The following is a 27,436-nucleotide window of genomic DNA, read 5'->3' as shown; positions in this document are numbered from 1 at the left end:
CTGATAGCAGTTATCAATCATGGATAACTACAAAGAGGCCTTCTTCAGCAGTTTGGGAAATACATTGTTGTCCAGTTGTTAATTCCATTTGGTTTTATGAATGTTATTTCTAATTGTAACCATCTTTTTGGAAGAGATTCTCTTTTGTAGCAGGAAATATGCCAGAGGTCATGGGAAATCTATGCCCAGAAAGCAGAGGCACTGAATGGCTCATCTCTGGTGAGCAATTTGACTGAGAGCTCCACCTCTAGGAACAATGACCAGTCACTATCCAGATCTATGACATGCATCTGATGAAGTGAGTATTCACCCACAAAAGCTTATGCTCCAAAACATCTGTTAGTCTATAAATTGCCACAGGACTCAGACTAACATGGCTACCCCTCTGATACTATACACATCTAGAGGGCTCAGCAGCACATACGATTCAGAGAATGGATCCAATGACTACTGTTTAGTGTCCTTTCAGAGAGGGGAAACAGACCAGGGTGTTACAGTTGTGTGTAGATTTCCACCATGATTAATATTTGGAATTACGCCAGTAAAGAATCCCATAAGGATATTCAATATTCCAAAGCATAGAAAGGGCTTGCTGATTTCTAAAGTCACCTATTAGACACAAGGCTTCTGATGAGAGATTAGCTGCTACAAGCACAACTGTCATGGTTTGTTATTTCATCCTCACTTTTTTGAAACTCCATTACTGATACCAGAAAGCACAGATAGGGTTGAAATTTGGTAACATGATGTAATAACCTAATATATGTGAAAATGTGGAAAGATGTTCTTCATCTATTCAATGTACAGATGTATTCATGCCCTATTCCTGAACTCAGCTCCTACAAAATCTCACACACAACTAGAACCCAACATTTCAACTTTCAAATAAATATTTGGGAATGGTCACACACATCTTCACAGACAGACACACTCTTATTGAGGTGTGGATGCTCTAGTCAGGGGAAGCTAGTAATTTCCCAGTGGGTGCAGGAGAATGACTCACAGACAGTGGGAACCTGAAATGCAAGAAATGGGGCCACCTAGAAGGAAATTTAGACTGTTTGGAATTTTGATTTCATCCAGAATGAAGGAGTTGATGTTTTTGAAATGCTGAAAGTGTTTCAATGGGATTTATTCACCTAATTGTCAAAGAGACGGATTTTTCTCAATGGCAAAAGTAGGGCAGGTAGGTTGGTCATGACTGACTTGGTTGAAATTGCAGACTGTAAGATTCCAGAAGTGTGTTCAGCCTGAAAAAAAAAAAAAAGAGGAGTCCTACAAAAGGTGGAAACATGGACAAATAGCTAAGGATGCGTACAAAAGAACAACACAAGCATGTCAGAACAAAATCAGAAAGACTATAGGACAAAATGAGTTTCACTAGCAAGAGATATCAGAGGCAAGAAGAAATCAAGAAGGCTGACAAATTAACACAACTAGCCACACAACAACAGAACCACCACACACAATAGCCACAAGTGCGCATAGCCCTTCTCCACAGCCAACACCCACACAAATCAACCCAAATCTCCCAGAACAACAGAACCACCACATAAATCAACACAACGGCAAAACAGTGCAAAGAGCACACACAATAAACCTAAACACACATAGAATACTCTCTGCAGCACAAAACCCTCATATGCCATACACACAAATCAACACATATGTTCCAGTACAACACAACCCACACACAAATCAACAACAAGCACTCAGACAACTCAACCAGCATGCACAATAACTGCAAACTTGGTTCAGAAGCCCAGAAGGTCTACTGAGTCCACACAAAATGATGGAAACAGTTCCAGGAATAGCTGATAGCTCTTTCTATTTAGAATAGCGCCAGATTCAATTATCATTGACATTCACAGTCAGCAATTGCCCAGTTCTTAACTTATCAGTAATTTGGGGGCTTTTTAACACACAAGTTTACAAATTACACTTGTGTGACAGCAACTAGGCAAGAAGTCAGCAGGTTGCCTCCAGGGAAAGAAGCGACCTGGCTGACAGGGCAGCTAAAGGGCAGGTAACATTTAGAAAAGGAAGGGCATTAGACAAATTTGAAATGATTAGCTGAAACTTGCAAAAAACTTTGATTAATCCCTAGTGGATAGAAACGAGATGTTACTCTCCTTTTCCTTCCCTGTCCCTCTTCCTCTCTTCTTTCCCTCCCGATCCAATTCTGTTACTTTTCTGTGGTTTCTGGGTGTTTTTTTTAATTCTTCTATTAGTTTGTTTTGAGGGAGGGACCAATGAAGAGTCATTAAGTAGCTAGTTGAAAGTGGCCCAGATTAACAAGGGGACAAGCTCCAATCACTCAGAGTTGTAAAGCTGCCTTCCTAGGTGCACTCAAATGTTTTCATTCTGGTGTCACCTGCAAATTTCATAACACTTAACATATAAGGTAGATGTATATTAGGTAGATAGATACTATCTATCCGTCTAGCTACCTATCTATCATGTCTGAATCCCTGTATTCATTTAAAAGACAAAAAATCTAAGGAGAGCTTTTCTCAAGGCTTTGTTTACCTCCTTGTTTCTCAGGCTGTAGATGAGGGGGTTAACCAAAGGGGTCAGGACTCCATAGAAAACAGAGCACACTTTGTTCAAGTCTCTCAGTGCATCAGAGTCCGATAGCAGATACACAATGATGAGAGTTACATAGAAAATTGTCACCACAATGAGGTGGGAGGAGCAGGTGGAAAAGGCCTTTTGCCTGCCAGTGGGGGATGGGTTTCTTATAATGGTGGTGATGATGTGAACATAAGATGCCAGGGTCAACAGAAATGGAGGAAATGTGAATATGCAGGAATGTATGACAGCCGAAACCTCCAACCAGTGAGTATCACTGCAGGACAGTTTTATTATTGGATTAAAATCACAAAAGAAATGGTCAATTTCGTTGGGGCCACAAAATGTTATTTGTGACATAGATATTAAGAAGGCAACAGACGCAAATCCACCTATCCATGACCCGACCGCAAGCTGGAGGCATAACCTGCCATTCATTAGTGCTGTATAATGCAGTGGTTTGCATATCGCTAAATACCGATCATAAGACATCACAGATAAGAGACAACATTCTGTGCCTGCCAGAGAACAAAAGAAATATAATTGTACGATACAGCCAGTAACAGAAATGGTTCTGTCCCCAGTCAGGAGCCCGGCAAGCACCCTGGGCAGCATCGTGGAGGTGTAGCTGGTCTCCAAGCAGGACAAGTTCCCCAGGAAGAAGTACATGGGGGTGTGCAGGTGTTGTTCAGCCACAACTAGCACAACGATGAGGATGTTCCCGGCCATAGTCGCGATGTAGATCACTAGGAACAGCAGGAAGAGAAAAATCTGCAGTTGAGGAAGATCCCCGAATCCCAGGAGGATGAATTCTGTCACAGTTGTTTGATTTCCCTGTTTGTTTTCTGTGGGTTCCATCTAGGGGAAAGAAAACAAATTCTGCCATTCAAAGTCTAGTTTCCATTGCAAAACAGTCACATTTCCATTATGGCTTCTCTCTGCTGGTTGCCATCCGAGTGGTTGAGTCAAGACTCCAGATAGCGGAGGCATGCTGGGTAAAATTTCAAAAGGGCTTATGTTAATTGTCATTGGAAATGTTTCTGCTGTCTAGTATCTCTATAGTTTAACACAGGCCTGCACAACATGCGGCCTGCGGAGCCTCACTGTGCGGCCCGCCGGGGGATTCTAAATCCCCCGCACACGGCGCTCTGCGGGCAGCCCAGAGCCCTTTGAATCCCTGCCACAGCAGGGAATCAAAGGGCTCTGGGCTGCCCGCAGGGCCAGGGAGCCCAGAGCCCTTTAAATCTCAGCCGCGGCTGGGAATCAGAGGGCTCTGGGCTGCCCGCAGAGATTCCCAGCCGCGGCTGGGATTTAAAGGGCTCAGGGATCCCTGTGACTGCCGGCAGCCCAGAGCCCTTTGAATCCCAGCCCACAGCCGCTGATTGCCCCCTCCCCGGACCCCTGCCCCAACTGCCCCCCAGGACCTCCACCCCCTATCTAAGCACCAATGGTCCTTGTCCCCTGATTTCCCCTTTCCGGGACACCTGCCCCTAACTGCCCCCCAGGACCACCCCCCCGATCTAACTGCCGCTGCTCCTTGTCCCCCGATTACCCCTTCCTGAGACCCCTGCCCCTAACTGCCCCTTGGGACCCCAGCCCCTATCTAAGCCTCCTTTCTCCTTGTCCCCAACTGCCCCCTCCTGAGACCCCCCCAACTTCCTCCCCAGGACCCCACCCCTACCTGTCCCCTGATAAACCCCTGGGACTCCCATGCCTATCTAATTGCTGCCTTTCCCCTGACTGCCCCCCTGAACCTCTGCCCCATCCAACCACCCCTGCTCTCTGTCCCTTGACTGTCCCCCGGAACCTCTTACCCCTTCTCCAACCCCCAGCCCACTTACCGTGCCACTCAGACCAGCATGTCTGGCTCCGTGCAGCTCCAGACAGTTGCTGCCATGCTCCTCCCTGGAGCCCACAGCTCCCTCCCCAGCACCTGCCTTCCAGATTTGAACACCTCAAAATTCAGGAGTGCTCAAGCTCAGTTTGGGCAGCTTTTACTTCATTTCTCCCAAATCGAATATACTGATCCACTGTAACTTGCTGTAGAAAAAGTAGGATAAAATTGAGCAAGAAATGCTTATTAGGACTGGAATTGCTATTTTCAACAGCCATTACCTTTTTGTTTGTTTGAAAGGAAGACAGTGATATTGCATTAGCAAATTCCCCATAGAAAGAAACAGTGGAACAAAAGAATAATAAAGGCACCTCAACTTTTCCTCATTTATGGAGAACAGTCTTATAATATGCATCCAGATATCCTCCAATCACACAAGCTGAAAATTGTTCCACTTTACTACAGCTCTGTAACCATATGGGAACCAGTCCTGTCTGTGTTTTGTGCACATCCAAAATTCCTGCTGAATGACCTGCCCTGGGAGCGAGTTACCAGTGACCCAGGGCTGGGGCAGCAGCAGGTGGTGGTGGGGCCACTGGTTGTGGGGGAGTCCAGGGCTGGGGCAGCAGCAGGGTGGAGGGAGGACACTGGTGGGGAGGAAAGGGGGAAGCTCATTGCTGGGGTGGCAGGGGGTGTGTGTGGGTGGGGGGAGAGCCCAGGACTGGGGCAGCAGGAGGGTACAGGGGGGAGCCCAGGGCTGGGAAGGGGGGGCAGCCAAATTTTTTTTGCTTGGGGCAGCAAAAAACCTAGAGCCGACCCTGCCGGGTTCCCCCAGCCGCCGGAGCCCTGGGCCCTTTAATTTGCCCCTGAGGGCTCCCAGCCACCTCTTCAGCTGGGAGCCCCTGGTTGATTCAAAATCAAGTATCATCTCCCCACCCCCAACCTTCCTTTTTGGCCCACAGCTGTTTTGGTGGGGCGGCGCTGGGGAAGGAGGGTTTGTTTCCACAGGGCTGGGCGGCCCTGGGGCGGGTGTTTCCGCGGGGCCGGGAGGTTTCGGCCCTCAGCTGTTTTCTTTGGAGGAATGTGGCCCTCGCCGCTTTACGAGTTGTGCAGGCCTGGTTTAACACATCTCACCTTCACTTCCTGAACATGTCTGTGTTACGTTAGCCACCGTCGCTGAGATTATCATTGTAGATTGAAGGAATTCTATGTGATTCCATTCTCTTCATCTAAAAACCTCAGATAAATACTGTTGCTGCTCTCATCCCTGTTTTACCCATATTTCAACTGCAGAGTCCACCAGATTCCAGTGGAGTGTAGAGTCAAATTTGATTGCAGAAACCTGGTTTTATTCCTGGCTCTTTCTTTCCCTGACCTTGGGCTTACACTTCCTTTCTCTGTGGCACTGTTCATTAGTTGATGATGGTATCACTTACCATTTTCTTATTGTTGAAATTTAGAGATCTCTCTGTGTCAAATCATAGAATCATAGACTGAAAGGGACCTAAAGAGGTCATCTAGTCCAGTCCCCTGCACTCACGGCAGAACTAAGCATTATCTAGACCATCACTGACAGGTGTTTTTCTAACTTGCTCTTAAAAATCTCCAAAGATGGAGATTCCACAACCTCCCTAGGCAATTTATTCCAGTGCTTAACTACCCAGACAGGAAGTTTTTTCTAATGTCCAACCTAAACCTCCCTTGCTGCAATTTAAGCCCATTGCTTCCTGTCCTATCCTCAGAGGCTAAGAAGAACTAATTTTTTCCCTCCTCCTTGTAATAACCTTTTATGTACTTGAAAACTGTTATCATGTTACCTCTCTGTCTTCCCTTTTCCAGACTACACCTTTTTTTCAGTCTTGCCTGATACATCACATTTTCTAGACCTTTAATCATTTTTGTTGCTTTTCTCTGGACTTTCTCCAATTTGTCCAATCTTTCCTGAAATGTGTAACCCAGAACTGGACACAATACTCCAGTTGAGCGCTAATCAGCATGGAGTGGAGAGGAAGAATTCCTTCTCATGTCTTGTTTACAACACTCCTGGTAATACAGCCAAGAATTATGTTCGCTTTTTTTGCAACAGTGTTACACTGTTAACTCATATTTAGCTTGTTGTCCACAATAATTTTATAACCCTTTCTGTAGTACTTTTTTCTAGGGAGTCATTTCCCATTTAGTACGTGTGCAACTGATTGTTCCTTCCTAAGTGGAGTACTTTGCATTTGTCCTTGTTGTATTTAATCCTATTGACTTCAGACCATTTCTCCAGTTTGTCTACATCATTTGGAATTATAATCCTATCCTCCAAAGCACTTGCAACCCCTCTCACTTGGTATTGTTCACAAACTTTATAAGTGTCCTCTCTATGCCATTATCTAAATCATTGATGAAGATATTGATCAGATCTGGACCCAGAACTGAACCCTGTGGGATCCCAATCATTATGCCCTTCAGCATGACTGTGAACCACTGATAACTACTCTATGGGAATGGTTTTCCAACCAGTTATGCACCCACCTTATAGTAGCTTCATCTAGATAGCATTTCCCTAGGTTGTTTATGAGAAGGTCATGCGAGACAGTATCAAAAGCCTTACTAAAGTCAAGATATACCACATCTGCTGCTGACCCACATCCAAAAGGCTTGTTATCCTGTCAAAGAAAACTTGCAAGTTGGTTTGACACAATTTGTTCTTGACAAATGCATGCTACTGTTACTTATCTTATTATCTTCTAGATGTTTGCAAATAGATTAGTTAATTATTTGCTCCATTATCTTTCCCAGTACAGAAATGAAACTGACTGCTCTGTCATTCCCCAGCTTGTCCTTATTTCCCTTTTCATACATTGGCACTATATTTGCCATTGTCATCTCTCCCGTCTTCCATGACTTTTCAAAGGTAATCGCTAATGGCTCAGATATCTCCCCCATGAACTCCTTGAGTATTCTAGTATCAGAGGGGTAGCCGTGTTAGTCTGGTTCTGTAGAAGCAGCAAAGAATCCTGTGGCACCTTATAGACTAACAGACGTTTTGCAGCATGAGCTTTCGTGGGTGAATACCCACTTCTTCGGATGCAAGCAGTGGAAATTTCCAGGGGCAGGTGTATATATAAGCAAGCAAGAAGCAAGCTAGAGATAACGAGGTTAGATCAATCAGGGAGGATGAGGCCCTGTTCCAGCAGCTGAGGTGTGAAAACCAAGGGAGGAGAAACTGGTTCTGTAATTGGCAAGCCATTCACAGTCTTTGTTTAGTCCTGAGCTGATGGTGTTAAATTTGCAGATGAACTGGAGCTCAGCAGTTTCTCTTTGAAGTCTGGTCCTAAAGTTTTTTTGCTGTAGGATGTCCACCTTAAAATCTGCTATTGTGTGGCCAGGGAGGTTGAAGTGTTCTCCTACAGGTTTTTGTATATTGCCATTCCTAATGTCTGATTTGTGTCCATTTATCCTTTTCCTTAGAGACTGTCCAGTTTGGCCGATGTACATAGCAGAGGGTCATTGCGGGCATATGATGGCATATATTACATTGGTGGACGTGCAGGTGAATGAACCGGTGATGGTGTGGCTGATCTGGTTAGGTCCTGTGATGGTGTTGCTGGTGTAGATATGTGGGCAGAGTTGGCATCGAGGTTTGTTGCATGGGTTGGTTCCTGAGCTAGAGTTACTATGGTGCGGTGTGCAGTTGCTGGTGAGAATATGCTTCAGGTTGGCAGGTTGTCTGTGGGCGAGGACTGGCCTGCAACCCAAGGCCTGTGAAAGTGTGGGATCATTGTCCAGGATGGGTTGTAGATCCCTGATGATGCGTTGGAGGGGTTTGAGCTGGGGACTGTATGTGATGGCCAGTGGAGTCCTGTTGGTTTCTTTCTTGGGTTTGTCTTGCAGTAGGAGGCTTCTGGGTACACATCTGGCTCTGTTGATCTGTTTCCTTATTTCCTCGTGTGGGTACTGTAGTCTTGAGAATGCTTGGTGGAGATTTTCTAGGTGTTGGTCTCTGTCTGCGGGGTTAGAGCAGATACGGTTGTACCCCAGTGCTTGGCTGTAGACAATGGATCTTGTGGTGTGCCCGGGATGGAAGCTGGAGGCATGAAGGTAGGCATAGCGGTCGGTAGGATTTCGGTATAGGGTGGTGTTAATGTAACCACCACTTATTTGCACCGTGGTGTCTAGGAAGTGGACCTCCTGTGTAGATAGGTCCAGGCTGAGGTTGATGGAGGGGTGGAAGCTGTTGAAATCATGGTGGAATTTTTTCAGAGACTCCTTCCCATGGGTCCAGATGATGAAGATGTCATCAATGTACGCAAAAAAGTCATTAAACACCTCTGCCATTTCCACATTTTCTATTATTGTCCCCCCCCCATTAATTAAAGGGCCAACCTTGTCCTTCACCTTTCTCTTGCTTCTTATGTATTTGTAGAATGTTTTCTTGTTACCCTTTATGTCTCTAGCTAGTTTGATCTTGTTAAGTGCCTTGGCCGTTCTAATTTTGTCCCTACTTGTATTATTTGTTTATATTCATCCTTTGTATTTTGACCTAGTTTCCACTTTTTGTTGGACTCTTTTTAATGTTTAGATCATTGAAGATCTCCTTGTTAAGCCAGGGTGGTATCTTTCCTACGCAGAGGGATAGTTTGCTTTTGTACACTTAATGATGTTTCTTTGAAAAACTGCTGTCTTCATTTGTTTTTTCCCCTTAGACTTTCCACGGGCTCTTACCGACCAACTCTTTGAGTTTGCTAAAGTCTGCCTTCTTGAAATCCATTGTCTTTATTTTGCTGCTCTCCCTCTACCAGTCCTTAGAATCATGAATTCTACCATTTCATGATCACTTTCACCCAAGCTGCCTTCCACTTTCAAATTCTCAACCCGTTCCTCCAATACATTCCGAGAGCTTGTTGGATAATCTGGACCCTGCTGTGTTATTTTCCCAACAGATGTCTGAGTAGTTGAAGTCCCCCATCACCACTAAGTCCTGTGCGTTGGATGATTTTGTTAGCTGTTTAAAAAAAGCCTCATGCACCTCGTCTTTCTGATTAGGTTATCTGTAGTAAACCCCTACCGTGGCATCACACTTGCTTGTTACCCTTTTTTATCCTTATGCAGAGACTTTTGACTAGTCTGTCTCCTATGTCCATCTCAACCTCAGTCCAAGTGTATACATTCTAATATATAAGGAAACATGTCCTCCCTTTTTTGCCCTGCCTACCCATCCTGAGCAAGCTCTACCCTTTTATACCAGTATTCCAGTCATGCGTATTATTCCACCAAGTCTCTGTGATGCCAACTATATCATAGTTGTATTTATTTACTAGCATTTTGTGTTATTCCTGCTTATTCCCCCTACTTCTTGCATTAGTATACAGTTATCTAAGATACTGATTTGATCCCCCAACCCAGTTCTGTCCTGTCTCTCCCTTATCCCTGCTATAACAGCCCATGCTCCCCCCCCAAATTCTGACCCTTCTCCCAGTTCTCCAGATCTTCACTAAAGGGTAATCAGATAGCATGTTCATTTCTCACAAGCATCCACAACTCTCTTTTTGAGAGCTGTCCAATAACTAACATTTATTGGTATTATTTTCAAAGGTGGGTGCCAGAGCATGACTCACATACAGTGGGAATATGAAATGCAGAACCTGGGACCACCAAGAAGATAATAAACCAATCTCAGAATTTTGACCGAATGCAGAATGCAGAAGCTGAAGATTCTGAAATGCTGAAAGGTATTTCAATGGGCCATATTCATCATATAGCCACAGAGATAAATTTCAATGAGGAAAATGAGGCAGTTTGGTTGAAATTCCAAACATTGCCCGTGACTGACTTGGTGAAAATCTCAATAATAAGATTCCAGGATGGTGACTCTGTGTCATTCTGAAGCATATTAAGCCAGAGAAACCAAAGGATTCCTGTAAATGGTGGAAACATGGACAAATAGCTGAAGACGACTACTGAAGAAAACCACAAGCACATAGGAAGAAAATCAGAAAGACTAAGGCACAAAATGAGCTACATTTAGCAATAGGCATAAAACCCATAAGAGTAAATATAAGTACATTAGCTGGGAAGGTGGAAAGTAGATGACATCAAGAAGGCTGACAAATCAACACAACAACTCTCACAATAAAACAACTATGTCACACAATAACCACAAACACACACAGCCTCTCACTGCAGCACACACCCACCCAGATCAACTAAAATCTTCCAGCACAACAGAACCCCCACAGAAATCATCACAACCACTCACACTGCAACTCAACCAGCATACCCAATCATACATAATCCCTTATTTATCACACAAAAAACCAGCCCAAATGTCCCAGTACAACACAATCAATACAGAAATCAACACAACCAAATACAAAACTGAACCATTACACACAATAACCCCAAACATTGCCCTGAACATTATACTGTCTATTGAGTCTGTATCTCATGATGGAAATAGCTGCAAGAATGGTTGAGAGCTCTGTCTGTTTAACAAGTCCTCAGGTTCCATGATCCCTGGGATTCACAGTCTATTGTTGGACAGTTTTTAAGTTCTCGGCGATTTGGGGATTTTTTAACAAACATCAGATTCCAAATTACTCTTATGTGACAGCAGAGGTTTTAAGCTTCTAGGGAAAGGCTAAGCCGATTGCTTCCAGGGATAGAAGCCTGGCACAGTGACCTGGCTGAGAGTGCAACTAAAGAGCAGGTAAATTTGGAAGAAGAATGTCCTTAGACAAATTTGGAAGAAATAGCTCTAACTTTTAAATCACTAATGGTTGGAAACTGACCTGTCACTCTCCTTTCCCTTCCGTGTCCGCCTGCCTCCCTCTTTTTCCCTCCCATCCAAATCCTTTAGTTTTTTGTTCTTTTTTCTCTTCTTTCCATTTTCCCAGTAACTTTATTTTGTGTTGGAAATAAATAAAATATAAATAAATCAATAAATATAGAAAAATGTGCTCACTTAAAAGTTCATCAAAATAACTGGGTTAACATGAAAAATAAAATGAAGATTTAAGCATTTTAAGGAGTTAATTGGGAAACAATTGCTCTCTCACTTACCTCTGGAATCAGGAATAACTGCACTGAAGAGAGATGCACTGCTAGAAAACTGGGGTAAGTGAGAGGAGAATGATACCAAAAGAGAGGTGTCGTCGTCGTCTTCTTCTTCTGTTGTTTAATGTCCCTATATAAATTCCTGCCTAATGCTCCTGCACAGACACAGATTATCACTTTCACAGCACCATTCCCCATGTGCCATGTTGCAATCACCTTTACATACTTTGGTGGCCACAAGGGAATTTTTCCCAAAGATAATCTACTGTGGTGTTGCCAGGCAACCTGAGCCACCCTTATTAACAAAGAGCGAAGAGGTCAGCCTTCCTGAAGAACACAAGTTTTTCTCCTACGTCCGATAGAGCGATGGGTTTAGAATGGACAGCTTCAATCTGTGGGGGCTGGAAAAGCTGAGACCAAGCTGACTGGTTATCAGACAAAGCAGCAGAGAAGGCTGATATGATTGTGGCTCCTAAGGCATTACATTGCAGTGACTGTGCTGTAATGTGATGTGGACATGGCAATGCAGCATCAGAGTGCAAATGTTGACAAAGGGAAGTCAGCCTAGGGCATCATGATTATGAGACCCTCCATCATTCTTATTTCCCTTTTGGGAGCACACTCATTCCTCCTGTATCTCCAATGTCTTGGATGGATTTAGACCTTCATTTCTTCTTTCCTATTATTTCTTTCCTTCAACATTTCAGGCTCTCCCTCACCCTTCCTGCATGTGGAAGAGAAGGCAGATGTTTCTTCTCTCTCTTCTTCCTTCTAAATGCTGAGTATCCTCTTTCCCTCTTCATCTCCAAGTCCTTCCAGGCAATGCCCCTACCATAACAAATGAATGAATTTAAACCATTTTGTGCACTGTGGCCATGTGGAAGAACAAGATCCTGGGTGGGATCTGGGTGGAGCTGTTGTGTTTCTTCAGCACTCCCTGAACTTTCCCATCTATCACATTCAATAACAGGGATTGTTTTTCTTTACCATCAATCCATCACTCCATCACTCTTCCTTAATGTTACCACAGCCTGGAAAGAATCTCTCTAATATGAGCTCTTCATGACAGCCACATATGGCAACCCCTGAATCCTTGGAAAGGCACATGCCACATAAAGAGGGACTCACTGAATTCTTACTAGGGCAAACTTCTGGTGAAGTTAATTGAGCAACTGAGTCACAATGAGGCCCAAGGATGAGTCACAATGAGGCCCAAGGATTCACAGACAATTGAATTTTGATTCCATGCCCTAACCCAGGGGTCAGCAACCTTTCAGAAGCAGTGTGCCGAGTCTTCATTTATTCACTCTAATTTATGGTTGTGGGTGCCGGTAATACATTTTAATGTTTTTTAGAAGGTGTCTCTCTATAAGTCTATACATTATATAACTAAACTAGTGTTTTATTGTAAAATAAACAAGGTTTTCAAAATGTTTAAGAAGCTTCATTTAAAATGAAATTTAAATGTTGATCTTACGCTGCCAGCCCGCTCAGCCCACTGCTGGTCTGGGGGTTCTGTTCACCTAGGCCGGCAGCGGGCTGAGCGAGACCTGTGGCCGGGACCCCAGCTGGCAAGGGTCCGTCAACCAGAACCCAAGACCAGCAGCAGGCTGTGTGGGGCCGGGACCCAGAGGGCTGGAGGCTGGGTAAGGGTGGGGGTGCCAGTGTCAGGGCTAGGGTTGGGGGGGGATGAAGGAGTGAAGCAGAGGGCTGGGTGTGTATGACGGAAGTACAGGGCTCAGGGCAGGGGCCTGAGGGGCGTGCCGGGCTCAGAGCAGAGAGTGTGCTGTATGCGTGGGGGTCAGGGCTCAGGGGAGAGGGCTGGGTGACTGCCCCCCTAAGAACTCCCAACCCCGCTGCTCCTTGTCCCCTGACTACCCTGTCCTGGGACCCCTGCCCCCAACTGCCCCCCAGGACCCCACCCCCTATCTAAGCCTCCCTGTTCCTTGTCCCCTGACTGGACCCTACCCCCTACCTGTCCCCTGACTGCCCCAACCCTTATCCACACCCCCGCCCCGAGCCAGATCCCCGGGACTCCCATGCCTATCCAACCACTCCCTGCCCCCTGACAGGACCCCTAGAACTCCCGACCCATCAAACCCCCCTGACTCCCTGCCTGCGCCAACCCCTCTCCACACTCCTGCCTCCTGACAGGACCCCCAGAACTCCTAACTCATACAAACCCCAGCTCCTTGTCCCCTTACCACCCCTCCAGAGACCCCCACCCTAACTGCCCCCCCATGACCCTCCTTGCTTCTGGTCCCCTGACTGCCCTGACCCCTATCCACCCCCTGTCCCCTCACAAACCCCAGGACTCCCATGCCCTATCCAACCCCCCCTGCTCCCTGACTGCCCCCTCCAGAGACCCCCGCCCCTAACCCCCCCTGGGATCCCCCCCCCACTCCAACCCACCCTGCTCCCTGTCCCCTGACTGCCCCCACCCTTATCCAACCCCAGACTTGGGCCCTTTACCTTGAGGCTCCACCCAGAGCCAGACACGGTGCCCCGCCGGAGAGCACAGCCCCGGCCCTCAGAGCGCTGTGCGCGGTGGCGACATGGCTCCAGTTGAGCAGGGAGCGTGTCTGCTTCCCTGCAGAGCCAAACGCTGCCCCGCGGGAGCGCGCAGCCCCGACCCCTCAGAGCGCTGCATGCGGCGGCAGGACTCCAGGGGAGGGGCCGGCAGCTTGCTGCGCTCGGCCGCCGCTCCAGCCCCGAAGCACGGACCCCGCGGCTTGCCGTGCCCGGAGAGTGGGGCCATTTGCCCACCCCATGTGCACGGCTATGCTTCTGCTCCCTGCTCCCACAGGGAGGGCAGAGGAGAGCGGGCGAGGCTGGGCAGGATTTTTAATGGCATGCTGGAGTCTGGACACCAAGTGACCACCAAGAATAAGTACTATACGTTCAAGGAGGATACACTGTATGCTTCAGAGATGGGAGTGGGAATGGAGGTGCAATGCATGTCTTAAGATTTCGTATACTAATGTTTTTCCAACATATATCACATAGCCAAAGTAGAAAACTGCCAGGATCTGCCCTTGGACACAGGAAGCCCTGATCCTGCTAGTCTTGAGTTCCACTGGCACAGTAACATGAATTAGGGCTACACACATGAGCCAGAGTTTGCAGGTTCATATATCTATGATTGTCCATGAAATATATATTAGTAGCTTGAAATGCAGGTATTCCTGTAAATGACAAAAAAAACCCAGACGTATTGGAACATGAGCTTTCGCATCCGACGAAGTGGGTATTCATCCACAAAAGCTCATGCTCCAATATGTCTGTTAGTCTATAAGGTGCCACAGGACTCTTTGCTGCTTTTACAAAGGGGTCAGGACTCCATAGACTCCATAGAAAACAGAGCACACTTTGTCCAGGTCCCTGGACAGAATCTGATAGCAGATACACAATGATGAGGGTTGCATAGGAAATTGTCACCACTATGAGATGAGAGGAGCAGGTGGAAAAGGCCTTTTGTCTGCCAGCGCTGGACGAGATTCTCAGGATGGCGTTCGACGATGTGAACATAAGATACCAGAGTCAATATAAATGGAGGAAATGTGAATATGGATGCATGTATGACAGCTGAAATCTCCAGCCAATGAGTGTCACTGCAGGACATTTTCATTATTGAGCTTAAATTACAAAAGAAATGATCAATTTCATTGGGGCCACAGCATGTTAAATTTGACTACATAAATATTAAGATGGCAACAGATATAAAACCACCTATCCATGACCCAACAATTAACTGGAAGCAGAACTTGCCATTCATTAGTGCTGCATAATGCAGAGGTTTGCATATCCTAAATAACGATCATAGGACATCAGAGATATGCGAGACCATACTGTCTTTTATAATTCACTTTTATAATTGTGTAATGCAGATGGAAACAAAAATGGTTCTGCCCCCAGTCAAGAGACTGTCCAGCATGATGGGCAGGATGGCTGAAGTGTAGCAGATCTCCAAGCAGGCCAAGTTCCCTAGGAAGAAGTACATGGGGGTGAGAAGGAGCTGATCAGTCACAACTATCACAATGATGAGAATATTCCCAGCCACCATTGCAAGGTAGATCACTAAGAACATCAGGAAGAGAATACCATACAGTCCAGGGAGAACTCCAAATCCCAGAAGGATGAATTCTGCAATGGTTGTTTGATTTCCATGAAATTTGTTTTCTGTGGGTTTCATCTAGGGGAAATAAAACAAATTCTGCAATTGATCATCTAAATTCCATTTCAAAACAATCAACATTTTAATTTCAGCTTCCCCCTGCTGATTGCCATCCCAATGGTTGACTCAAAACTCTGTATGGAGGATGCATTCTAGGTAAATTTTTTTAAAAGAACCTATGTTAATTCATATGGGAAACATTGCTAATGTCTGGAATCTCTATGGTAGAACACATCTCACCTTTTGCTTCTTGAACATGCTTGTGTATTACTTTAGCCACAGTGTCTGAGATTATCATTGGAGACTAAGGGAATTAAATATCATTCCATTAACTTCATAAGAAAATTCTAGAAGAAGCATTGTTGCTGGGCTCATACCTCATTTACCCATGTTTCCACTACAGAGTGCAGTAGTGGAATAGACCTGGGTTTCATTCCAGCCTCTCCACTCACTGCCCCTGGGTTTGTCACTTTCTGACTCTGTGCTTCTGTTTCCTTCAGTGTAACACCACTTTCCATTTTCTTAATGTGACTTGAGATTTAGGAAACAAGTAGTCTCTGCATATGCTCACATGCTCTTGTGTAAAATTGAAACAAAAATACTTAATGCACTTGGCAACGTTCTTTAATATCTATGTTAATAAGTACTGTATAACTTTTTAAGTATTATCATACTGTAATGAGACCAATGCAATCTTCGAAGAGAAACCAAACACAGATCACAGTCACATCAAACATTGCTATTTGCTGCTCAGTTTTTGCAGAAATGACATCAATCATTTGTTACCAATACATATTTTAGACATTTTCTTTTCTCATTCATATTACAGAGATATATCTCCCAAATCTCTCCTAAAGGTAATCAGATAGCATGTTTATTTCTCTGCAAGGATACACACAATCCTTTTTGAGATCTGTTCAGTGCCTATCACTTATGGATAAAAATTTCAAATATGCCCAAGGCCAAATTTTGAAAACTATCTATGCATCCAAACCTGCAGATAGGGCCTTCAGTGCCTTTGAAAATCTGCCCTTGAAATACCATATTAAAGAACATACCATAAGAACATAAGAATGTAAGAACGGCCATACTGGGTCAGACCAAAGGTCCCTCTAACCCAGTATCCTGTCTTCCAACAGGGGCCAATGCCAGGTGCCCCAGAGAGAATGAACAGAACAGGTAATCATCAAGTGATCCATCCCCTGCTGTCCATTCCCAGTTTCTGACAAACAGAGGCTAGGGACACCATCCCTGCCCATCCTGGCTAATAGCCATTGATGGATCTGTCCTACATGAATGTATCTAGCTCTTTTTTTAACCCTGTGATAGGGATGTTGTCCTTCACAACATCCCCTGTTACAGAGTTCCACAGGTTGACTGTGATGTGTGAAATAAATAATTCCTTTTGTTTATTTTAAATCTGCTGCCTATTAATTTCATTTGGGGACCCCTTGTTCTTCTGTTATGAGGAGTAAATTACACTTCCTTATTTACTTTCTCCACACCATTCATGATTTTACAGACCTCAGTCATATCCCCCCTTAGCCGTCTCTTTTCCAAGCTGAAAAGTTCCAGTCTTATTAATATCTCCTCATAAGGAAGCTGTTCCATACCCCTAATCATTTTTGTTGCCTTTTTCTGACCCTTTTCCAATTCCAATATATCTTTTCTGAGATGGGGCGACCACATGCAGTAGCAGCGCCAGTGTTTTTGCCGCTCTAGGCGGCAGCGCTCCTCCTCTTGAGCATTCAGCGGTGGGGGTCCTTCCGCTCGTGTCTTTGGGGAACTTTGGCAGCGGGTTCTTCACTCACTCCAGGACCCGCCACCGAATTTCCACTGAAGATCCGGAGCGGAAGGACCCCCTGCTGCCGAATTTCCGCTGAGAGTGGCAAAATGCCACCCCCCAAATTCTGCTGCCCTAGCTGACTACCTAGGTTCACCTAGTGGAAGCGCTGGCCCTGACCACATCTGCTTGCAGTATTCAAGCTGTGGGCATCCCATGGGATTATATAGAGGCAATATAATATTTTTCTGACTTATTATCTATCCCTTTCTTAATAATTCCCAACATTATGTTTGTTTTTTTGATTGCCACTGCACATTGAGTGTATGTTGTCAAGGAATTATCCACAATTAACCCAAGGTATCTTTCTTGAGTGGTAACAGATAATTTCTACCCCATCATTTTATATGTATAGTTGGAATTATGTTTTCCAATGTCCATTACTTTGCATTTATCAGCCATGCATAGCTAGATAGGCCTCTTCACCAGTTGGGGAAATACATTTTTGTCCAGTTAATTCCATTTGGTTTTATGAATGTTATTTCTAATTGTAACCATCTTTCTGGAAGAGATTATCTCTTTTGTAGCAGAAAACATGCCAGAGGTCATGGGTAATCTATGCCCAGAAAACAGAGAAACTGAATGGTTCATCTCTGGTGAGCAATATGAGTATTGAGAGCTCCACCTGTAGGAACAGTGACGAGTCACTATCCAGATCTAGAGGGCTCAGCAGCACATAGGATTCAGAGAATGGATCCAATGACTACTTTCTTATGTCCTTTCAGAGAGGGGAAACAGGCCCGGATGTTACAGTTGTGTGTAGCTTTTCACCATGATTTAGATTTGGAATTACCCCAATAAAGAAACCCGTAGGGATAGTCAATATTCCAAAGCATAGAAAGGGCTTGCTGATTTCTAAAGTCACCTGTTAGACACAAGGCTTCTGATGACCATGAAAGATTTGCTGCTACAAGCACAACTGTCATGGGTTTGTTATTTCACTCTCACTTTTTTTGAAACTCCATTACTGATACCAGAAAGCACAGATAGGGTTGAAATTTGGTAACATGATGTAATAACCTAATATATGTGAAAATGTGGAAAGTTGTTCTTCATCTATTCAATGTAAGTACAGATGTAATCTGGCAAACCATTAGTGCTCATCTCCTATTCATGAACTCAGCTCCTACAAAATCACACACACAACTAGAAACCAACATTTCAACTTTCAAATAAACATTTAGGAATGGTTACACACATCTTCACATTCTTATTCAGGTGTGGATGCTCTAGTCAGGGGAATCTAGTAATTTCCCAGTGTGTGCAGGAGAATGACTCACAGACAGTGGGAAGCTGAAATGCAAGAAATGGAACCACCTAGAAGGAAATTTACACTGCTTGGAATTTTGACTTTATCCAGAATGAAGGAGTTGATATTTTTGAAATGCTGAAAGTGTTTCAATGGGACTTATTCATCTAATTGTCAAAGAGAAAGATTTTTTTCAGTGGCAAAAGTAGGGCAGGTAGGTTGAGATTCCAAATGTTGGTCATGACTGGCTTGGTTGAAATTGCAGACTATATCATAAGATTTCAGGATTGTGACTCTATCTGTCATCCTGAAGTGTATTTAGCCTGAAAATCAAGAAAAAAAAAGAGCCCTACAAAAGGTGGAAACATGGACAAATAGCAAAGAATGAGTACAAAAGAACACCACAGAATCGGAAGGCTGCGGGACAAAATGAGTTTCACTAGCAAGAGATATAAGAGGCAAGATGACAATGAATTAGAAGTACATTAGGAGAAAAGAAAGATGAAGGAAAGCGTAGGTCCCTCATTTATCATGGAAAAAGAGTTAATCACAGATGAAATTGAGAAGGCTAACAAATTAACACAACTACCCACACAACAACAGAACCACAACACAGAATAGCCATGAGCACGCATTGCCCTTCTCCACAGCCAACACCCACACAAATCAACCCAAATCTCCCAGCACAACACAACCACCACACAAATCAACACAACCATTCACAAAACAGTGCAATAAGCACACACAATAAACCCGAACACACATAGAATCCTCACTGCAGCACAGACCCCTCATATTCCACCCGCTCAAATCAACACTTACTACACAACCCACATACAAATCAACAACAAGCACTCAAACAACTCAACCAGCATGCACAATAACCACAGACATGATCTGAAGCCCAGAATGTCTACTGAGTCCATATGAAATGATGGAAACTGTTCCAAGAATAGGTGATAGCTCTTTCTATTTAGAATAGCACCAGATTCAGTTATCATTGACATTCGTCAGCTACTTCCCAGTTCTTAACTTCTCAGTCACTTGGGGGCTTTTTAACACACGAGTGTACAAATTACACTCATGTGACTGCACCTAGAGCAGGTAATGTTTAGAAAAGGAAAGGCATAAGACACATTTGAAACGATTAGCTCTAACTTGCAAAAAAAAACTTTTATTAATCCCTAGTAAATAGAAACTAGATGTTACTCTCCTTTTCCTTCCCTCTCCCCTTCCTCCTTTCTTTCCCTTCACATCCAATTCCTTTACTTTTCTGTGGTTTCTGTGGTTTCTGTTTTTTTATTATTATTATTATTATTCTATTAGTTTGTTTTGAGGGGAGGAACCAATAAAAATAAATAAATGAAATATGTGCACATTTAAAAGTGCATTACAGTAGGTTAGTTAACCTTTAAAATAAAATGAAGATTTAAGCATTTTAAGGAGTCAATTAGGAAGCAATTCTGCTTTCACTTAGCCCAGTATAAATCAGGAATAACTGAACTGAAGTCAATAGACATGGACAGCTATAAAACCGGGCTAAATGAGAGGAGGATGACACCAAAAAGAGGTCTCTTCTTCCTCAATATTTCAATGTGATGTACCTGCACTGGCACAGAGTATCACTTTCACAATATGATTCCCTGTGTGCTGTGTTGCAATCACCTTTATATATTTTGTTGACCATGTGGGAATTGTCCCCAAATAGACTCTGCTCTGATGTTGCCTGGCAACCAAGTAATAAATGGCAGAGAGGTCAATCTTCCAGAACGACGCAACATTTTCTGCTCCATTTGATACAGGGATGGGATTTAGAACAGAGAGCTTCAATCTGTGGACCTGGAAGAGATGAGGAGGAATCAACTGGTCATCCAAGAAAGCAGCAGAGAGGCACATGATTGTGCTTTGCAGTGACTGTGCTGTAGAATGGAGCTGTGTAGCTGCTACGTGATGTATACATGCTGATACAGCATCAGAATCCAGATGTTGTCAAAGGGCAACCAGCCTGGGGGATCATGGTTATAGGTGACCCTCCATCAGCCTCATTTCACTCTAGGGAGACTATCATTCCTGCTGTATCTCCAATGGCTTTGATGGAGTTAGTCCATCATTGCCTCTTATCTATTACTTCTTTTCTTCAACATTTCAGGCTCTCCCTCAGTCTTCCTGCATGTGGGAGAGGAGGCAGATTTTTCCTCTCTCTCTTCCTCCTCCTGAATGCTGTCTTCTTTCTGCCTTCATCTCCCAGCCCTTCCTGTGCTACGATCGGCCATCCACAGTGCATGAATAGTTTGAACCGCTCTGTACACTCTGGTAGGCAGGAAAAGCATGATCCCTGGGTGGGATCTGGTTGCAGTTCTATTGTTTCTTCAGCACCCCTTGTCCTTCCCTGTGTATCACACTCAATAACAGGATTGCTCCTCTTTACCAGCCACACACTACTCCGCCTCCATTCAGCCATCACCTGGAAACAGCTTCTCAACCTGTGCTCTCCCTGACAGCCACAGATGGCAGCCCCCAAATCCTTCTAGAAGTCAATGTCTGTGGCAGAGCCAGGGGTTGAGCAGTGAGCACCCCCCAGCACATTGGAAAGCTGGCACCTGTGTACTCAAGAGAAGGGCTTGTCAAAAAAATTCCATACAAATTCTTTGTGGATGGAATTTATTTTTGACTAAAATATTTTCATGCAAAGTGTCTGTATTCTTGAAAAAATAAAATGTCAACAGGAAATAAAATTAAAAATCAGATTTTAGCATATTTCAGATTAAACTTTTGATTTCCAGAAGTTTTATTGAACACTTGAACATTTTCATTTTTCAAACATTCAACCAAAAGTTTTGACAACTACTTTTTATTTTCATTTTTATTGAAATTGTACATAAAGAAACAGTTTTCTGACTGGCTGTACTCAAGAGTGTAGATACATAATGAAACATGCCTCTAATACACATCATGGACTCCTCCGTAGCCTGGCCTATCTTGCCGCCTCACAACACAGGAAACAAACTATATAGGTAGAGGAAAAGGCCAACAAAAGTTTGCCAATGAGAAAAGAGGGAGGTGTGGCCTAGAGAAATATGGGAGGGGTTAGGGGAAAAATCACTTTTAAACATACAAGCTACTTTTGAGTTTGCACAGAATCTAGCACAATGGAGCACTGACAATATAAAAAAAATAATGGCTGAGGTTTTTAATGGAGACACACAAAGTTAGGATAAAAATGCAATGTATCCACATATAAAAACATTAACATGCAACAGGTAAATATTTAGGGCCTGATTTTCATTTACATTAAGGCCACTTTACAACTCTTTGGCACTGAATGCAACTATGATTATACTCACTTTACACATTCAGAGCAGAATAAAGGGAGCTTAGATCCCTTTGGAAATGATTTGCCAGGATAGCTTTGCCAGAATAGTGTAGAGACAGCTTACACCAACCAAAATGTGCTTTGTTCCCCCAAATGAAATAAACTGGATCAGCAGAAGCTGATATGTCAATATAATCATGTATTTTTGTCAGCATAGATGTGTCCTAGATAATCACACTCCTTAGCAACATTACTAGACCATGTGAAGTTTTGAGTGTAGACCTGAGTTTACAGAAAATGAGTCAGGCTATCCATACTGCTATATACTTAACTAATGAATTTCAATCATCCTACTGATACTACACAAGGTACTTAGCATCTCTTTTGACAGTCTCAAGGCAAATCATGGATGAGTATAGTCACTCAGAGCTTGTCTTCTCATTTATCTAGGTTGGGATTGACTCTTACTCACTGGGCAGCAGAAAGAATATTGTTTTGCCACTGACCATAATATGTATCTATTCATAATAATAATTATTATTGTATTTGTTTTACTTGTTTTACAGGGTTTCATGATGTGCTAGCTGCCTTGCAGTACAGCTGCAAAGATCCCTGCTCCATAGTGGTTACAATGAATTTCAGGCAGGGCACGGTAAAGAAGGTAAAACGACAGTAGAGAGAGGAGATGCATTGGCTTGCATGTGTGCACATTTGTGTAAATGATATTGACATACAAATTGCAAAACCATGGGAAAAGAGAATGTTTGACCACATCACCTGCACTCTGCCCAGTCACCTGCACTCTACCCATTTCCTCCCTTAATTTTCAAATATTTGAAAAAAGTTCCTTCCAGAGTCAACCTGACAGAGAACAGTTACTTTATTTCACCCTTCATACACCATTTCTCCACTCCACCAGAATAACACTGGGCAATGTTCCATTGCGCACCCATGACAGTTTGATGGTGGTTACTATTATTTATTGTTTTTGTTGCGTGAGCACATAGAGCTCCCCAGCTGAGACTGTGACCTCATTGACCCAATGTGGTTGTGTTTTCCCCATCTAGCACCATGGAGGGGTGACAATAATGATAACAGAGAGTGAAAGACAGTCCACAAAGTTTACAGTCTAAATGGAAAAGACAGACAAAGCGAGGGAGGGGAAACAGACATGGAACAGCAGATCAGAGGCAGAGTTGAGAATAAAATCCAGTCTCCTGGCACTTTGAGCAGGATAGAAATCTCCCAGTTTCACTGGAGGACACACTGCTATCCATGGAAGGGACCTTATCTCTCTCTCTCTCTCCATAGACACACATCTATCTATCTATCTATCTATCTATCTATCTATCTATCTATCTATCTATCTATCTATCTATCTATCTAAACACGTGTGGCAGATACACAGCCTGGTATTTTTAAAGGACCCTTATCTGACACAGCCAGAACACATAGTGTGGTGGCGTGGCATCACAATTTTACTGACATGACTAATCCCACTAAGGGATATTGGTCATTCAGTGAGCCCCTGCCACTCAGCTGATTTCACGGAGACAGAAACACAGTGATCTGAGTGTCTACTGAGGGTGATCTACCCATCTCAGGACTGTCTGTGGACATTGGCCTGGAAGATATAGGTTAATGTCCCTGCTCTGTCTGATCCAAAGCAGAATTTTTCATCCCAGATTACTCAGAATCTGACGGAACAGGGACTGGGCCCTGGGCATCCCCCTACTCAAGTAATTTTCATAACCATGAGACACACACAAAATTCCTTGGAAATGTTCTGACCAGCGCTAGTCATACCGAAAGGCAACACAGACTTTGCTTTCTGATTCTGAAAGTACCAGCCCCTGGTGCCCTTGTTGCTATGTGCAGTTCTCATACACATCCGCCTCCCTCACTCCATTTTAACCTAGAAACATCACCTTCGATTTTGTAAATACTTGTGGTGAAGACAGCAATTTACTGTGAGCTTTCCTCAGGGCCTCCTTCACCTCTTTGTTCCTCAGACTGTAGATGAGGGGATTAACGATTGGAGTCAGCACTGTGTAGAAGACAGAGAACATCTTGTTGAGGCTTCTCAGCGTCTTGTTTTTTGGTAGCATGTAGACGATGACTAGAGTTCCATAGAAAATTGTCACCACAATGAGGTGGGAGGAGCAGGTGGAAAAGGCCTTTTGCCTCCCCATGGTGGATGGGATTTGCAGGATTGTGGAGATGATGTGAACGTAGGATGCCAGGGTTAACGCAAATGGTGGCAGCGTGAACATTGAGGAAAAAATGACAGCTGTAACTTCCAACACGCAGATGTCACTGCAGGACAGCTTTATTATTGGGCTTAAATCACAAAAGAAATGGTCAATTTCATTGGGACCACAGAATGTTAATTGTGAAATCATAAATATTATGATGGCCACAGACATAAATCCACCTATCCAAGACCCAGCCACTAGTTTGGTGCAGAACCTGCCGTTTGTAAGGGCTGCATAATGCAGTGGTTTGCATATTGCTAAATACCGATCATAGGACATCACAGATAAGAGACAACATTCTGTGGCTGCCAGAGAACCAAAAATATAAAATTGTACAATGCAATCTCTAACAGAAATGGTTCTGTCCCCAGTCAGGAGACTGGCCAGCACCCTGGGAAGGATGGTGGAGGTGTAGCAGGTCTCCAAGCAGGACAAGTTCCCCAGGAAGAAGTACATGGGGGTATGAAGATGCTGATCAGTCACAATTAGCACAACAATAAGGATGTTCCCAGCCATTGTCACAATGTAGATAATTAGAAACAGCAGGAAGAGAAGGGTCTTCAGTTGAGGGAGATCCCCAAATCCCAGGAGGATGAATTCCGCAATGGATGTTTGATTTTCTCCCATTCAGGTTTTTTTATGTGTTGTATCTAGGAAAATTGAACAAACTCAGCAATATAATTTACAATATAAGAACTAGGATTAATATACAGTGTCAATACCTCACTCGTAAATGTCTGGCCTCTAGTTCTGGGCCTACCAGTCACTGTGTTACTTTGGATATGTCACTCACTTATCAGCAGGCCATTTGTTCTGTTTATGCCAGACAGTCCTGTCTTGGGAAGGGTTTTATCTTGGTCTGGTGCCAGACATGATTTTGTCCAGTATCATCAAGGTAGGTGCCATTTTGCAGAGCGCACTGCTCCACCCCTGCCAACATGCATGTGAGGTGACACCAGAGGGGGCGGGCTTATGCTGTTCTGGAAGTACAGAAAACTTTGATATTCTTGGGATGTGCCAGTGGCTATCCTAGTCACCTAATCTCTCACACCAAGAATTGTAAAAGTATGTAAACATTACACTGCTCAGTGTGAAAACACCTAAGTGATTTAAGCGCTTAAGACTCATTTTCAACAGGGATTTAGGGCAACTTTTTAAAGGTATTTAGGCACCTAACTCCCACTTATTTCAAAGAAAGTTGCTTTGGAAAATCCCACTAGGCAACTATTTGTATCTTTAGGTGCCTAAATACCTTTGGAAATCCTGCCCTGAGTCACTTTGAAACATAAGACATAGTTATAATTGAAAGCTTTTAGGGTTTTGCCAAACAACAGAAAACTTGCAACCATTTTTTTAAATTTCATTTTATTTGGGGGGTTTTGGCACCTGAAAATTAACATTTTTTTCATTTTTTTAAAAAGACATCAGTTTTTAATTAAAACAAAAATAAAAAAGTTATATGAAAATGAAAAAAAAATATATTGGAATTTCTGACAGGGAGAAAATAATTTCCTCACCCACATGAATCATTATTTTTTATAATGGGACTGTGAGTTGCATGGCCAGATGTTAACGTGTGTTACTATATTTGTATGTCCATAGTTATATGAGACTCTTGTGTGTATTTGTATGATCAAGATTTGCACACAGAGCCTGCATATTTATGGAACCAATACAAATTTCCATTTTTGGCCAAGATCCATTTTGTGTTGAAAAAATATTTCAGTAGAAAATATTTGACTGACTCTAATAATAATTATATATGGAAACACACATACACACTTCTATGCATATACAAAATAAAACACCAATTAATATTCTGGGCCAGAAGCTTAGCTAATGCAAACTGGAGCTAAAGCCAAACAAGTTACACTGATTTACACCAGCTGAGGATCTGGCCCACTTATGGAAATACATGGACATATATAAACATAAATCTACTGCACACAGAAAACAGAAGATTCATTGGCTTTTATCAAGTTCAAAGCATTGATAATGAAAGGATTTGAAAGAAATTCAGATGTTAATGTTACAATTTGGATGAAATTTCCAAATTAATGAAAATTTGGTGCACAGACCTCTTTAGCATCTTTGAAAATATAAACCTTCATATGTAGGCTTGGCAGAATTAGATTTTTATATATAATTTTGTCAGAAATATTAGTGTTTATTTTGAAGCATTTTTTCAACATTTATCAATTTAATTTTTCACAATTATGCAAAATTATGGGTCTTAAGCTTTTTTTTTTTCAATTTTTATCTATTTAAATTTTCACAGTTGCAGGAAATTATGGGTGGGCAACAGAGAGGGTCAGACAATAATTATATAATGACAGTAGACACTGAGATATAAAAAGTTAAAGTTTTATAATTGTTCAAACACAAATTGTCAACATGACATGTCAAAATATACAATGTAAATATCCTTAAATGAAACTCTAATAAGTTGTCAAGTAGCATTTTCCTTACTTTGTCTATGTGTAAATTCTGATTATTATCAATGGAAATTTTTTTTGTTGTCTTGTATGTGTTCGGTGCAATCAACATTTACCAATAAAATGCTAATCCATACAAGCCTAGATGTCGAGTTATGCATGCAAGAAACAAAGAGATAATTCTTTTCTTTTTTTTTAATGCCACCAATACTAACAACTGTCTAACTTACCTGCCAAGAAATTATCTGCCATCATCTTAGCACAGTTGCCAATGTGCTACAGGGCAGTCTATTATATACCTAAATAATTTCTACTGTTGTGTTGCCAGGCAACGTGAACAGCCATTAGCAACAAGAGATGAAGAACTCAACCTTCCAAAATCACACTGGGCTCTGTCTGCCTTGGGGGGTGGGTTTGATCATCTTCGATCAGTTGGGTTTAGACCTGAAAAGATGGAGAGTCTCCTTGGGTTTGAACCAAGCAATGGTGCCAGTCTCGCCCTTCTTTGAGATGGTGGGACAGTGCTTGCCACTGTCATGAGATGCCATGCAACACTGATCAAACTTCAGCACTGATAGCACCAGGGATATAGCACCATGGGCACATTGGGCTACCCCCACAATTGGGGTTGGGCACCTAGAAGCTTTGGAAAATCCCACTAGGCACCTAAATACCATTAAAACTCTGGCCCTTAGTCATGGAAACACTGAGAATTTCA

The 27,436-nt window shown here is 43.2% G+C and overlaps 2 protein-coding genes across 2 annotated transcripts in view; both read right to left on the bottom strand.

Annotated features, from left to right (window-relative positions):
* The window catches only part of LOC120380127 (olfactory receptor 11A1-like), a 32,033-nt gene extending 19,484 nt beyond the window's left edge, over window positions 1–12,549 (bottom strand). The window contains exon 1 of the mRNA XM_039497622.1: window positions 11,456–12,549. Within this exon, the coding sequence (XP_039353556.1) occupies window positions 11,456–11,647 (192 nt within the window). The 5' untranslated portion in view covers window positions 11,648–12,549. The remainder of the gene's footprint in view (window positions 1–11,455) is intronic.
* Window positions 12,550–23,763: 11,214 nt separating this feature from the next.
* Window positions 23,764–26,968, bottom strand: LOC120380342 (olfactory receptor 11A1-like). The gene is made up of 2 exons (XM_039497978.1): window positions 26,949–26,968; window positions 23,764–24,933 (listed from the first exon to the last, which is right to left on the bottom strand). The coding sequence occupies exon 2, from the start codon at window positions 24,908–24,910 to the stop codon at window positions 23,939–23,941; it is 972 nt and encodes a 323-aa protein (XP_039353912.1). The 5' UTR covers window positions 24,911–24,933; window positions 26,949–26,968; the 3' UTR covers window positions 23,764–23,938.
* Window positions 26,969–27,436: the final 468 nt, after the last annotated feature.

The sequence above is a fragment of the Mauremys reevesii genome, linkage group 13 (assembly GCF_016161935.1).
Source record: "Mauremys reevesii isolate NIE-2019 linkage group 13, ASM1616193v1, whole genome shotgun sequence".
Classification (NCBI taxonomy): domain Eukaryota; kingdom Metazoa; phylum Chordata; order Testudines; family Geoemydidae; genus Mauremys; species Mauremys reevesii.
This window is presented reverse-complemented; position numbering and strand designations above follow the sequence as displayed.